Raw genomic sequence first — 15,294 nt, 5'->3', positions numbered from 1 at the left:
CTGAATACTCTTTGGAAGGACTGATGCTGAAGCTGAAACTCCAGTATTTTGGTCGGCTTCTGCAAACAGTCAACTCACTGGAAAAGTCCCTGATGCTGGGAAAGATTGAGGGCGGAAGGAAAAGAGGGTGTCAGAGTATGAGACGGCTGGATGGCTTCACTGATGCAATGGGCATGAACTTGGGCAAACTTCGGGAGATGACGGGGAGAGGGAGGGCTGGCGTGCTGCAGTCCACGGGGTTGCAAAGAGCTGGACACGACTGGGCAACAACAACAACGTGGTTGTTTCACGGTGTCAACTTCTCACAATGTTCTTCATCAGTCCCTGTCTAGTAGTGTTTGGGGTTTGTTTTAATTTGTCACTGCTATAAATACCCTTGAAATAAATATCTTCGTAAAATACAGCGTTTTGTTTTTTTTTTTCTCCCCCTGTTGGATTATTTCCTTCTTGTATAACCTTCCAGATAGTATTATCATGTAAAGAAATACTGCTTTAGAATGATTTTCTCATATTAAGTCGCTCTTCAGGAACACTGAAGACATGTGAAGCAAAGTAGACATGTCTATTTTTTCATAAAGTTGCTGACATTGGGTTTAATGTTTAAAAGTGTTTTACCAATTTAAGGGATACATAATAATTTAAATTAATTAAAAAATACTTAATTGTAATTAAGTGCTTGCTAGGATCCACGGCTTCAGTGTATCATCTATTTTACCAGCATAAGCACTGGGCTTGGCCTCAATCTGTAAAACAGATAATGGCTTCAGGAACCCTCATGGCCAACCCTGCAGGTACATCACAGTCATAGAAATCTCCCACGCCCAAGTAAGGGGAGGACTTCTCTCCCACCTCCAAATCTTGTTCTGGTGGTTCAGACTGTTCTCTTCTCCCTATTTGATGCAACCTGTTTTTTTATGAAGAGTGAGGGGAGATAGCAAAATAATATATAAATAAGCTTATACCGATAATAAAAAGGAGAGCTTCAGCGCTCACTTCTATTAAAACTGCCAGTTACACATATACATAGCATCTGGAAAAATAGTATGGATGAACCTATTTCCAGGGCAGGAATAGAGATGCAGACGTAGAGAACAGACATGTGGACACAGGAGGAGATGGGGAGGGTGGGATGAATTGAAAGATTAGGATATATACACTAATATGTGTAAAATAGCTAGTGGGAAGCTGCTGTACAGCACAGGGAGCTCAGATTGATGCTGTGATGACCTACAGGGGTAGGGTGGGGGGAATGGGGTGGAATGGAGGTCCAAGAGGGAGGGGGTATATGTATTCATATGGCTGATTCACTTTGTTGTATAGCAGAAACTAACACAAAATTACAAAGCAATTATACTCCAATAAAAATAATAAAAATTTTTTTTACAAAACCCATGCCAATTACATGGGCTCCCGAAGACACAAGTGGCAAAATAGACATCCTACAATGGTTAAAAGCAGGAAGTGCAGTCAGAGACCATTTATTTGGAGTAAAAAGTGGGAAGTTTTCATTTAGGGGCTATGGCTGCCTGACTTGGATGTAATTGGCCACTGACACTAACTAATATTTCTATCGTCTCACAGCCCCCAGGGCAGAACCTTGCGGCAATCACAGGAATGTTAGGGAGTCCATGAGTCAGACCAGGACACGGACAAACTATGGGTGGCAGGTCAAATGTGGCCTGTTGCCTGTTTTGGTGAAGGACGTTTTCTTGGAATGTAGCCGCGCTCATCCGTTTCTGTATTGTTTATGGCTGCTTCCATGCTACAACAGCACAGTCCAGTAGCTGCAACAGGGACTGTCTGGCCAACGAAGCCTAAAATATTTACTAACTGGTCCTTTATAGAAAGAGCCTGTCCCTACTTGGATCAGGCTGTGGCGACCTCAAAGCCAACTGGCTAGCTGGACCAATAAGCAGGTGCTTTGGACTTCCTTGGTGGTTCAGTGGATAAGACCCCGAGCTTCCACTGCAGGGGGCATGGGTTTGATCTCTAGTTGGGGAACTAAGATCCCATACGTGACAGGGCATGGCCAAAAAAATTAAAAAATAAAAAAAAGTTTTTTTGTTTTTTTTTTTTAAAAGGCAGACTCATTGAGTGATTTACCATTGAAGACCAACTTTAAAAGCTCAGAGAGGCCAAGTATGCCCTTCCAGGAGGAATTCACAGTGATCTCAGTTAGGCAGGGAACTGCAGGAAAGGGAAAAGTAAGAACTCGTCAGCGCTCTGCCCAAACGTCAGCAATTACCTGACGAGTTTGGTTCCAATCTGCTGTCGGAGTTCCTGCCTCTCTTCTTCAGATGTGCTCTGCAAGATGTTTTTGTCCTCTAATTCCTTCTTAGACGGTCTATTGCCAAGTTTGATAGCAAGAGTGTCCCTCCGTCGTATCTTGCTTGCCAAAGCACCTGAGGATTGGAAAAGGCAGAAGAGCAGAGAAAGGCTTTTAACAAGTAGCCTTCAGGTTACACATGGCAGGGACTTTTTAAACAGAGCCAGACCAAATTCTTTATCCACACGCAAGAGCAGAATTTTAATTAACCTAAAGTAAAAAAAAGTTTGGCGTTAGATGCAGTTCATTTTGAAAAATTGGTTTTTTTTTTTAATGTTCTGAAAAATGTTGGGAAACTCTGAAAAAACCTGCAACTATCACCTCTTCATTTGGACAGTGATGATGAATGAAGTTGCTCAGTTGTGTCTGACTCTTTGGATCCCATGGACTGCAGCCTACCAGGCTCCTCTGTCCATGGAACTGGATGGTGGTATCTGAAGTTTATTCTGCTGAGATGGCATATCATGGAAATTATTGATTGCATAATACCTTTTTCTTTTCTTTTTCAAGTCTTAAAAACCTAGCCTGCTTGCTTAGTTTGTATAGTAAATCTTTGTCTTCTCTTTTCCTCCCTTCACTCAGAAAACCACACCAAAAGAAGTCTATCTTAGATGCATGCACGTGTGCTAAGTCACTTCAGTTGTCTCCAACTCTTTGTGAACCCATGGATTGTAGCCTGCCAGGCTCCTCTGTCCATGGGATTCCCCTGGCAAGAATACCGGAGTGGGTTGGCATTTCCTCCTCCAGGGGATATTCCCGACTCAGGGATTGAACCTGTGTCTCTTATGTCTCCTTCATCGGCAGGTGGGTTCTCTACCACTAGTGCCACCTGGGAAGCCCCTATCTTTCATACCAATGTTTTAATCCTAAATTACCCAGGAATCCCTGATATCTCATAGAGGATAGTAAATACCAAAGGATGACAATGATTTTTGCTGTTGCTTGATTTTATTGTTGTTCAATAATGATCTTTTTTATTGTTCAGTACAAACTAGAAGGAATTTGACCAACTGCTATTTAATCATGAATATATTAATAACTTTTCATAAACTGTAAATTCCATAGTGAATCCCTCCCAAGTCATCCTTCTCAGGAGCTTTTTTAAAGAATAGCATCCTTCCAGTTGCCTAAGTTATATGTAAATAGTTGGCCTTATCCACTTTACTATCATTCCTTCTTAGAAAGCATACCATTTTATTATTATGGCTGAGTGACTGCTTTTAGTTCTTAAAAGGTATTAGTCATTCTTGACTCACTCCTCATTTTAAACCACAGTATAAAAGTGAGTGAAATTCTCAAACACCTCCCATGAGTAATCCAGCGAATCCCCACTGATGCTCCTTATTCAAGAAAGGTCCCAGGGTAGAAGGATCATCTCTGACCAACCTGAGAAAGGCCTCTGTCATCTGAGTTTTTAGACAAGTTCAAACAGACATAGACTGTCTTCCTCACCCCTCTGGCCTGTGGAATCATCTTTCAGAAAGGTCTGTCATCTACACTTTACCTTCAGAAGATACACATCTCTCATCTGAGAAAGGCAGATGAGAGGAAAGAAAACACCAGGTGTCTGGTTCCTGACGGCGCTTTTGCTTTTTCAGAACATCCCTGCTTCTGTCCACCGTGGACTTCTCTCCCTCCCTCCCTCTTGAAAAGTCTTACTTTCTCCACTGCCGTCCTCGTCCTCATCCTCTTCATCGTCGTCATCATCGGTGTACAAGATAGGTCCATCAGAGTCGGAGTCATTGGCCTGGTATTCCCTTTGGCCTTCGTCCTCTGAGGTACTGAAGGACTCTGAAGATTCTCCCATCAGCCCGGGAGTCAGGAGCTGAGGCGCTGCCTTCCCCAGCTCGTCTTTGGTTGTGAAGCTGTGAAAGGCACAGACACGTGGGGTGGTGTGAAGCTCAGAGCAACCCTGGAGGATGCTGCCAACCCATGAGACAGAGCTCTAGTTTCATAAGCATCCTGTGGGCTGGTGAAAGGAGAAAGCAGACACCAGCCAGCTAAAGTCGCTGAAATAGGGCAACAGTACTGCATTCCTTAATTCTCAAGGTTTTAGAGTCTTATCTGGCAAATGAAAAGGTAGTGACCAGGTAGTGACCGATACATTTAGTATGTGAATACTGTAAAACTGTATTTTGAAGATGTATTTTTCCCTAGCCATAGGGAGGTTCAGTGGAAAGAACAATGAGCTAGAAGCGCTTGGATATTTGACTTTGTACTTGTTCTTGAGCCTGTAACTCTGACTTATCCTTCCTGGTCTAGGTTAAAGCCTCAACACCCCGAGGAACCTTTCACTGCCCATTAAACTAGTTACTTGCCTCCCTCTCCCTGCTCCCATGGTGACCTGAAGATCACCGCACTGGTGCACTTAGCACATGCGTCTCAGTCTGCCACCCCAACCCCGCAAAGTTCCCTGACAAGGAGGACTCCTCTTGTTTTGCAGCCCAGCACCTAGAAGGGTCCTGCCACAGAAAAGTACATCTTCTTCAACTGCTATGTGAATTAATTCTATTTTTTCATCACAGCCAGTGTACTAACAGTCAAAAATTACATATCTTCTCTGTGCTTCACTTTCTCCATTTATAAAACTATCTGTCATATTATATGATATTACTATTATCATAAGATTATATTAATAATACAAGATGGAAAATGTGAAAGCTAAGTGGCCTCTCTAGAAGAAAGATGATATGTAAGGATGCAACGAGTTTCTATTATTTAGCTTGGTAGAAGTTTCTGACTTAAAGTTACTATAAATATACAAAGCTTGCCAATTTCACAGACTAGAATTTTAAAAATACTTTATATTAAAAACATATCACATCAGAAACAATGTAATCTTCATTTGAAGATACAGAAGCTCCCCACGCTGCTTTCTGATATAAATAGAAGAATCCAAATTTGGATGTCACACTTCTGAATGACCATTTAGTGCAAAACATGTGCTTGTAGTTCACACTGCAAAAATTTTTTTTTAAATAGTTGTTTGACTGATACAAACAAGTAAACTTTGTCAGACTCTAAGGTACTGAAAATTCTACTTTGTGGCTGATAAGCCTGAAATACTCAATTTTAAGCTTATTAGGAAAATCCAACAGCCAAAAATTCTTGTTTTCAAATGAGGAAATATGAAATTTTCTCTTTAATTGCATAAAATACATAAAGCATAAAATTTACCATTTTAACCATTTTGAAGTGTTTAGTTCAGTGGCATTAAGTATATTTATACTGTTGCGCAACTGTCACCACCATCCATCTCCAGAATTTTTCATCTTCCCAAACTTAAACTCTGTACCCATTAAACAGTAAGTGTCCATTCCTCCTCCCTTAACTCATGGCAACCACCATTTTGCCTTCTGTCTCTGCAAACGTGACTGTCTTTGGTGCTTCTTTAAGTGAAATTATGCAACCCTTGTCTTTTTGTGTCTGACTTATATTCACTTTGGATGTCTTAAAAGTTCCTGCATGTTGTAGCATGTGTCAGAATTTCCTTCCTTTTCAAAGCTGGATAGTATTCCATCATATGTATATGCCACATTTTGTTTATCAATTCATCATTCTACGGACATGTGGGTTGTTTCTACCTTTGGTTGTTGTGAATAATGCAGCTATGGATGTGCGTGTGTGCTCAGTCGCTCAGTCATGTCTGACTCTTTGTGAGCCGATGGACTATAGCCAACCAGGTTCCTCTGTCCATTGGATTTTCCAGGCAAAAATACCAGAGTGGGTTGCCATTACCTACTCCAGGGGATCTTCCTACATCTATGGACATTGGTGCATAAATATCTGTTTGAGTACCTACTTTCAAATTTTTTGGTTATATGCACAGAAGAGGGCTTCCCCGGTGACTTGCCAGTAAAGAATCCACCTTCAGTGCTGCTGCTGCTGCTAAGTCGCTTCAGTCGTGTCCAACTCTGTGCGACCCCATAGACGGCAGCCCACCAGGCTCCCCCGTCCCTGGGATTCTCCAGGCAAGAATACTGGAGTGGGTTGCCATTTAGTGCAGGAGACGTGAATTTGAGCCTGCAAGATCCCCTGCAGGAGGGCACGGCAACCTACTCCAGTATTCTTGCCTGGACAATCCCATGGAAAGAGGAGCCTGGCGGGCTACAGTCCATAGGGTCGCAAAGAGTCAGAAACAACTGAAGCGACTAAGCACACACACACAAAAGTAGAATTGCAGAATCATACGGTAATTTTACGTTTAATTTTCTGAGAAACTACCACGTTGCTTCCAAAGTATGAAATCTCACTTTAAATACAAGAAGATTTATTTTATGGAAAAACTTTTTCACAGTCTGGATTTCTAGTGTACTGGAGGCCATTCTTGCTTGAAGAGTCTGCCATTGTGGGTGACCGAAGCACATTAAAAAGATATGCCAACTATTAACACATTCTGAGGAGCAGAACAAAGCTACCTCAGGAATGAGTCCTAGTATTTGTTCATATCACTGTTCATTAATTTACCATGATACCGATTATTATTTTAGTCTCATCATTTGCATTTTATAATGCTTTGCAGTTTTTAAAGACTTCTGCCTACACTGACAACTTAACCATTGTTCTACAGCAGCAGGCCCCAAATTTTTTGGCACCAAGGACCAGTTTCACAGAAGACAGTTTTTCCATGAATCAAAGTGGGAGACGGTTTCAGTTTCACCTGCTGCTTACCTCCTGCTGTGTGGCCTGGTTCCTGACAGGCCATGGGCCTGTGTGGAGGGGAGACCTATGTTCTATAGTATAAGGATGGCAGGTAATGTATAGTTCATGGAACCCAAGAATGCCATGAACGAGTTGCCCAAACAAGGTAGCAAGTCCAGTCTACAACCCAGACTCAAAACTCTATCAAATGTTATGTTATTAAGATTCACAGTCTACGTATCAAATGTGATGTTATATTTTAATTCATACCCATACCTAATAATGAGTTATGTTGACATATTATATATTATATTTAATATTAAATATTTTACTCTAAATTTTTATCAATCAACTCATGACTTGGCTCTTATTTTACTCCTACATTTCTTGGGCACGCTGTACAATACAGTGAACTTTATAAATGTTTGTGGATAAAAGAGTCGAATCTCATTTGGATATGGGCTTCAAATGGATGTATAAGTTTCTGCTTTACATTACACCAGAATTATATACTACTAATGAACCTACCAACAAACAGAAATCTACCAAATCATTACCAGCCTGCACTATGTGAATAAAAGTAGGTGTTTTTACACAGGGCCGCTTGTCTTCTTTAAAGTGTTCACATTTGCATTCCCAACAAAAGCCTCTTCATAAAATGACAGAATTTTCACACATTCGTTGACTAAACATAACTGAGGGAGAGTTCTAAGTACAGCAAGAGACGAAGAGCCAGAAATTCTAATTCACATCTCCACTTAAAAACGGAAGAAAGTATTTGGAAGGAAATTTGAGAGACGACTTAGTCCAAGCTCATTAACTCACAAGCAAACACAAACTGTCCCTGTGGGATGAACTGTAATTTAAATTTTTAATTTTGAAGAATGTACAGAGAAGAAAATCTCCATGCCCTCTTCTAGGAAAGCATTATAGTTACCCTGACTGACAGGAAACTCTATTATAAATACCTCATTGTCTAATGATGTTCTCAGCTCACTCCCTCTGATCACAGTCCCAGTGGAAATAGAGCAGAGATACTCATCTCTCTTGTCTGTCAATCCTCCACGTACTCAGGCTGAAGACAGATATTAAGCCTCTAGCATGAAGCTTAGCATTGTACAGTGCCCCTCCTAAAATGATTCTGCTAGTGAGCTGGACAGAATCAGGTCACCTTTGGAAATGGGCTTTCTCAGTGCTTGAGACTATCTGAGGAATTATTTTATATTTTATACCTGTTCTTTAATATACTGAATAGTGAATCCATATATTCAATCTTCTTCCCTAATTATTTTGGTAAAAACTAATCTTGTTTTTTTTTTTTAACTTTTTTTTTTGGCCATCCACCACGGCATGTAGGATCTTAGTTCCTTGACTAGGGATTAAACCCACAGCCCCTCTTATGGAAGGGCTGAGTCTTAACTACTGGACTGTCATGGAAGCCCAGGTAAAAACTAATCTTAATTATAATGTCTTGTCCACTTTTTTATCTTTGGTGCTTTGTACATTGCTTGGCACGTAGAAGGCAAGCAAAAAATATACGGTCGAACGACTGTTCTGCTCTAAAGACTGGAATTGATGCTGATGTTAGCAAACACTAATAATTAAATGAAGACATCTGCACTGGGCTGGAAGTATCAGGACATCACAAGCATTCGTTTCAATATATTCTTTTTTGTATCATTTATTAAGATATCGAAAAAAATAATTTGTACATTAACATTTATTTATCTTCCCTTGGCTTTTCTTTGAATGATAGTACTCCAAATGATAGAAACAAACACAAAAGAACCTGCAAAAGAAGTGGAAGCAAGTGTCTGGAAACATGAAATTCCACAGTCATGTATGGATGTGAGAGTTGGACCATAAAGAAGGCTGAGCACCAAAGAACTGATGCTTTCAAATTGTGGTGCTGGAGAAGACTCCTGAGAGTCCCTTAGACAGCAAGGAGATCAAATCAGTCAATACTAAAAGACATCAACTCTGAGTATTCATTGGAAGGACTGATGCTGAAGCTGACGCTCCAGTACTTTGGCCACCTGATGCGAAAAGCTGACTCACTGGAAAAGACCCTGATTCTGGAAAAGATTGAGGGTAGGAGGAGAAGCAGGCAACAGAGGAAGAGACAGTTGGATGGCATCACCGACTCAATGGACATGAGTTTGAACAATCTCCGGGAGATACAGGGAAGCCTGGTGTGCTGCAGTCCATGGGGTCACAAAGAGCTGGAAATGACTTAGTGACTGAACAACAACAGAGCACTGAATTTGATGAGCAGCTTTGGGTTTGCATCCTGTCACTTCCTACCTGGGTGATCTTGGGCAAACTCTCTTATCTCTTTCAGCATCAGTTTGTTCATCTATTAAACAGAAATATTTCAGGAGAAACTGATGTGAATTAAATAACTGGCAGTTCCTGACAGCAAATAAGTATTCAACAGATGAAGGTCAATATTATTAGCAATTAAATAATTAAAGTTGATACTTGAGTCTCTTGATCCAAATCAACTTAATTAATGTACTATTTTTTTTTTTAAGTATAACAGGACAAAGATTTTTTTTGAAAGGGGAAATAGTAAATTAAACAAAGAGTGAATTTGGATTTTATTCTTAGAAGAGACTGGATTTAAGAGCTCCAAGGCTTTCCCAGACAGAATTGGCAATGACATCTACTACACTGACAGTCTTCTCCTCATACTCAAGGGACAGGAGAGCTAATGTGTCTTATTGATCTTTAAGTAGAAAATTTATAGGACTTTGTGAGTGATTAGACCTGGAAAGCAGAGGAGAATGAGCACCCTAGGATGAATTCTGGCTTGGGAAACTGGATGATATCATGCCTATGTCATACCAGATTTTGTACTGGTTACTGCAGATAAGAAGTAAATAAGACACAGTGGTTAGTTCTGTCCCATGCTGTTGTTCGTGTTTAGATGCTAAGTCATGTCCGACTATTGTGAACCCATGGACTGTAGCCTGCCAGGCTCCTCTAAACATGGGATTGTCCAAGCAAGAATACTGGAGTAGGTTGCCATTTCTACTCCAGGGGATCGTCCCAACCCAGGGCTCGAACCTGCATCTCCTGTATTGGCGTGTGTGCATGCTAAGTCACTTCAGTAGTGTCCGACTCTTTGTGACCCTATAGACTGTAGTCCACCAGGCTCCTCTGTCCACGGGATTCTCCAGGCAAGAATACTGGAGTGGGTTGCCATGCCCTTTTCCAGGGGATCTTCCTGGAAGGCAGGTTCTTTACCACTGAGTCACCAGGGAAACCCAGTTCTGCCTCATAGTTGGAGGAAAAAAAGCACTGTCAGAGTATATTTAATAGCCAGTTTTGTCTGGATGAATATCAGAAGGCTTCAGAGAGGAGATAACACTTAAACTGGGTTGTCACTCTAAGGTTGGAGGAAGAGGAGTTGGAAAAGAGTTCTTTTCTGATCCTTTTTATTTTCTTGGAGATGGAGAATGCTAAGCAACTTGTTGAAATGAAGATGGTTTCAGGAGTGAGTGGAGCAATCTGGACACTAGTGGTAAAGATCTAAAATAATCACTGTAAGGAAAGAGGAGGAAACTGTTTAGGAAAAAGAAAAAGGACTGCTGAGTAGTGATGAAGCAGACTCTAAATGTCCTTGAAGCCACAGGTCTGAAGTCTATCTGTAAGTTGGGCCATTGTCTCAAGCAGCCTCTGGCATTCCTGGGGCAGGACTATGAAAAATCAAGATTCATGTACCCCAATGGTCATAGCAGCACTATTTACAATAGCCAAGACAGGGAAACAACTTAAATGTCCATCAACAGATGAATGGATAAAGAAGATGTGGTAAACATACATTTATATATATGAGGGAATATTACTCAGTCACAAAAAGAATGAAATAATGCCATTTGCAGCAACATGGATGGACCTAGAGATTATCAGGCTAAGTCAGATAAAGACAAATATCTTATGATATCACTTATATATGGAATCTAAAGAAATGAAACAAATGAACTTATTTATAGAACAGAAATAGACTCACAGACATAGAAAACAAACCTATGGTTACCAAAGGGAACATCAGGGGGAGGGAGGGATAAATTAAGAGTTTGGGATTAACAGACAGACACCACCATATATAAAAGAGATAAACAACAAGGACCTATTTATACAGCACTGGGAATTATATTCAATATCTTTCAATGTATAAGGGAAAAAAGTCTGAGAAACAATGTATATACACACACATACATACATACATATATGTATATACATATGAATCACTTTGCAGTACTTCTGAAACTAACATTGGAAATCAGTTGTACTTCAATTAGAAGAACAAATCTACGATTGGCTTACAGGTGTGCTTACCTAACATTCACTAGATTACATTATAAAAGAAACCAAAGTAAGTTTCCTTCATTGCCAGTAGAGTGAGTTAGTGATCTTTAGTTCCCAGCTGCATAGTAACATGGACAGAATATGGGGGTTTTGCCCCGACTCACCATTTTGCATTTTCTCTGCTAACACTTATGCCAGTGCCTGAGTGGACAGTGGTTCTGTCTGTTGCCTCTTCAGTCCAGAGAAGCTGACCTGGATCTAAGGCAGGGAGGTCGGCTCCATTGCTGATCAGGACGACAGGGGTGTCCGAGGCAACAGGGCTTTGCTCCTCCAGAGGGAGAGAAGGGGCGGGGGTGGGAGGCGCTGGAGTCACCGGGGGTGGAGGGACTGCGGACTTGGGTTTGCCTGTGGTCTGCTCCTCCGCCCCAGGGACAGTCTGCTCGGGTGTGAGACTCTCCACCCTGGTCTCCGAAGCCTCCCCTTTAAGGTCAGATGTGCCAGAAGTGGTTGCCTCTGAGGACGGTCGAGACGTTGGCTGCTTGCCAGTTTTCTTCTTGCCCTTTGTGATTCCCACTGTCCCCGTTTTGCTAGAAACTGTCTCCTTGGAAGCTTTGGGACGAGATGAGGTGGAGGAAGTAGTTGGTGAAGCTGATGCTTTGGAGCCAGTTGTTTTTCTTGAATGAGAGGAACCAGCTGAAGCAGAGAGATTTTGCATTAAGAGTCCAAGAAGAGAACGCATTTTAAAAACAAATAACCGAGTTGCAATTGCCAATGACACTGTTCCCTTTAAACTCTAAAACTTTGAATAAATGCATTAAGGTAAATAGGTAAATGATAACAATGGTCTTGCTTTCTGCCCCCTCCCTGCCCCCAACCTAGAAAGGAGCAAGTGATGCTTGAGGCCAAACCCTAAGGCACAAGGTCTTCTCCCTCCTCCAGTCTTTAGCTGAGCCAGCCAAAGGGAATGCCTCACCTCTTTGCCCTATCGTCACCTGAAAAAGTCTCTGTATGCGCCAAAGAAAGGACATTCTAGTGTGGAGAGGACAAGACACCATCAGCTACCTGGGTATAGTTAGTACAGGCTTACTCTCCTCTCCTATACACTTTCTATAATGCCTTTCTGGGAACAGAGGAGCCCACACTCAGAAGAGGCTGGTGTATATACCAGCTGCTCCTTTCTGGCCAAAAGCAAATTTACTCATCTTACTGCTAAAAGAGCGAACTCCAAACCAGCTCTCCCCAATGGCTGGAGAGAGACGCTTGCCACGCTGCCCTGTCTCTCCATCTGCAGGGGTGATGGGGCAAAGGGAAAAAAAAAAACACATGGCTGCATATGAAAGACAAATCCCCTTCAAAACATCAAGAGGCAAAAAACAGTCTTTCTTTTTTTTAACCAAAAGTGTATAAATGGGTAGTGTTTGAATAAACTGAAGGGAAAGAACTACTTATGTTCCTAGAAGGATATACTCATCAGAGGATAGCCATGGCTGTGGCATGTTGGTCTACTTCTGGATAGAACTGCCTTCAACCAAACCATTTTCAGGGAAAATAAAATTTAACCCTGTTTTTCTTTGTATCATAGAAATACATTTAAACTATTATTTCATGACCTTTATGATCTATGCATTTCCCTTAATTGCTTCTTCTGTGACAAGGCTGTACATTCCCTCTTTTTCCTGAGGGATCAAACTATCTTCCACAGAAAAATCAGAAAAATCTTGTTAGATTGTGGAACCAACCCACACTGCATACAGATGTTATTTATTGTAACTTACCTCTGGTTATAACTTTATTGAAGCCAACTGGGAGGGTCAGGAGAAGAACAAATAAAGGAATAGACAATGAGATGTATGACTTTACCAACTCTGATCTACCGAGAAAAGCCAGTCTTACTGTGTGTAAAGATGCAGGCTTAAAACAAGTCTCTGTGGCTTGAGAGCTTTATTGTTTTAGATACCTGCAATTACAAGAATTCTCCTCCCCCATGTCAGGGCTTGTCAATATTTCTTTGAAATAAACAATCTTCACTTGCTTATTGGACAAACATATGAAACACACTCCTGGAGTCTAAGTAGATTTGAAATTTATCTTTCACAACCAAGATGCTAAAGACTTGCTGTCTGTCTAATCATATTCAGTTAGGTCTTAGGTAAGTTGAACAGAATTTCTTCTACACATCAGTTCTAATTATTTTTTCTTTTAAAAAATTCTTTCTTTTCTAACAGCAAAGTTAACTTCAGCCTTGCTTAAGAAAAAGACAATTTTTAAGCCCAGTGTGCAAATTCATACCATGTTAATATATTTCGCTTTTGACCATCTCCTAAAATGAGGATTTTCCTTGAAGTGTTGCTCAAGTTATATTGAATTATGGCCACGATTAAACATGAAATGCTACCTCTTCTCAGTTAAATATTTCTCTTGTTAACACAGTGTGTAACAATGAGAAAGAAAAACAGATGAGATGTTACTTTACTAGCAAAGCAGGTGAACATGCTAACCTGTATCTCGTGATCTGGAGGACTAACTAACTTAGTAACACAGGAAGAATTTGAACCAACAGATTTTTGAAACAGCGTAAAACATCTGACTAAAAATCAGGACTTACATTTGAAATAACTTTTCTGAAATGTCAACATTATTCAAATAAAGCAAAGTTACCAAGTAGAAAGTTCCAGATGGTTACAAATGGAATATGAGTAGGATTCTGAAGGAGCATGATCAACATTTGATAAAAGGATCTTCACACGCTGGGCTTGGTAGACTTCAAGGCAATCCTGTTTCTCCGTGATAAACCCTGAGAACAGCAACCTTCTTGTTCACACTAAGGGCCAGCTGGGCCTTTTAATACCGTGGATAACATGACTGTACTTTGCTCTTAGGAACATCCTGAGTTAATAAATTAGCCTTCAAATAAAATACCTGAAAATAACTCAAAATCTCTCCTGAAGTAAGAGAGAGGATAAGCCAAGTCGATCATGAGCTGCTTCTGTGTGGGGTGTGGGGAAGTGGGTCTTCACCCCCAGGAACGGGGTGAGAGTTTGGGGCTTCTCTTCAGGAAATAAATCAGCAACAGCCTCACTTGAAGCATTTGTCCTGGGGCATGCTAGGCAGTCTGGGTGACACACACAGACACCAACAGGAGTGGATGCTGATGTGTGATGGCAGCTGGTCCCTGAGAAAATGGCCTGTAGGCCCTGCAGGCACAGCATTCTGAGACGTTCATTTAAGAGCTTATTAGAAGAGACCCAGGCAAGCAAGATCAAAGGTGGGCAACAGGAACACTGGGAGAGAGGAACCTATTTACAATGAGTTCTGTTATACTGTCACCTAAGCCATTCTCTGAACCTGAGCATTATGGGTATAAATTACCAAGGGGAAAGATCAACACCAAGGCATATCGTGGTAGTTGACTTTGAGAAAGTGGCTGCTGATTTTAAGGAGAATAAGGTTTGCTAGGCACTGCAGACCTTCTAACACGGAGAATTTTTATGCATGTGATGGGAAAAAGCCGCTCAGCGTATGTATTTGGATTAATATCCTTTTAAAAGCTGGATGACAGGGGAGGCTTCTGCATTCCACTTCACTAGAATGGCGACTCCACTTTGCATTAAGCACATCTGACATGGAAGGGAAAGCTGGACACACACGACATGAAGTGATGGAATCACCCAAACATCCCCTGGTGATCTGCAGTGGCAGCTTATAACTGCATCCCTTGTAACATGTTGAAGTTTATGGGGTCAGGAAGCGGACACTGAGCATGTAACGTCCAACTCTGCTGAGCAGTTGTGCCTTCAGTAGAGAGTGGGGGAAGGGTGGGCAACTAAGTGATGTGAGCCCTTTCTCATTAGAAAAATGACTATAAGATTTAAGACATTAAGATCCAGCAAATATGGCAAAGATGTGTCATGTTTTAATGTGCAAACTTAAGATGTTTTGAAAGAAAAAACCCAAGCCAAAGAGCCACCCGTAAACTCAAATAGGCAAACCAGTCGATATTTCCATAATGTCAG

General features: G+C 41.1%; 1 protein-coding gene across 7 annotated transcripts in view; it reads right to left on the bottom strand.

The window, feature by feature from the left end:
- The window catches only part of PHACTR2 (phosphatase and actin regulator 2), a 293,838-nt gene that overhangs the window by 34,184 nt on the left and 244,360 nt on the right, over window positions 1-15,294 (bottom strand). For all 7 annotated transcript variants that reach the window (XR_014065846.1, XM_081530976.1, XM_081530978.1 and 4 more), the window contains 3 exons: window positions 11,446-11,974; window positions 3,986-4,191; window positions 2,246-2,402 (listed from right to left, as the gene is read on the bottom strand). Coding sequence is in view for 6 of the 7 variants with exons in the window: in XM_081530976.1 (XP_081387102.1) it covers window positions 2,246-2,402; window positions 3,986-4,191; window positions 11,446-11,974 (892 nt within the window). In the remaining variant the exon portion in view is untranslated. The remainder of the gene's footprint in view (window positions 1-2,245; window positions 2,403-3,985; window positions 4,192-11,445; window positions 11,975-15,294) is intronic.

Source organism: Giraffa tippelskirchi, chromosome 9 (genome assembly GCF_054371585.1).
Source record: "Giraffa tippelskirchi isolate mGirTip1 chromosome 9, T2T-mGirTip1v1.2.pri, whole genome shotgun sequence".
In the NCBI taxonomy this organism is placed as follows: domain Eukaryota; kingdom Metazoa; phylum Chordata; class Mammalia; order Artiodactyla; family Giraffidae; genus Giraffa; species Giraffa tippelskirchi.
This window is presented reverse-complemented; position numbering and strand designations above follow the sequence as displayed.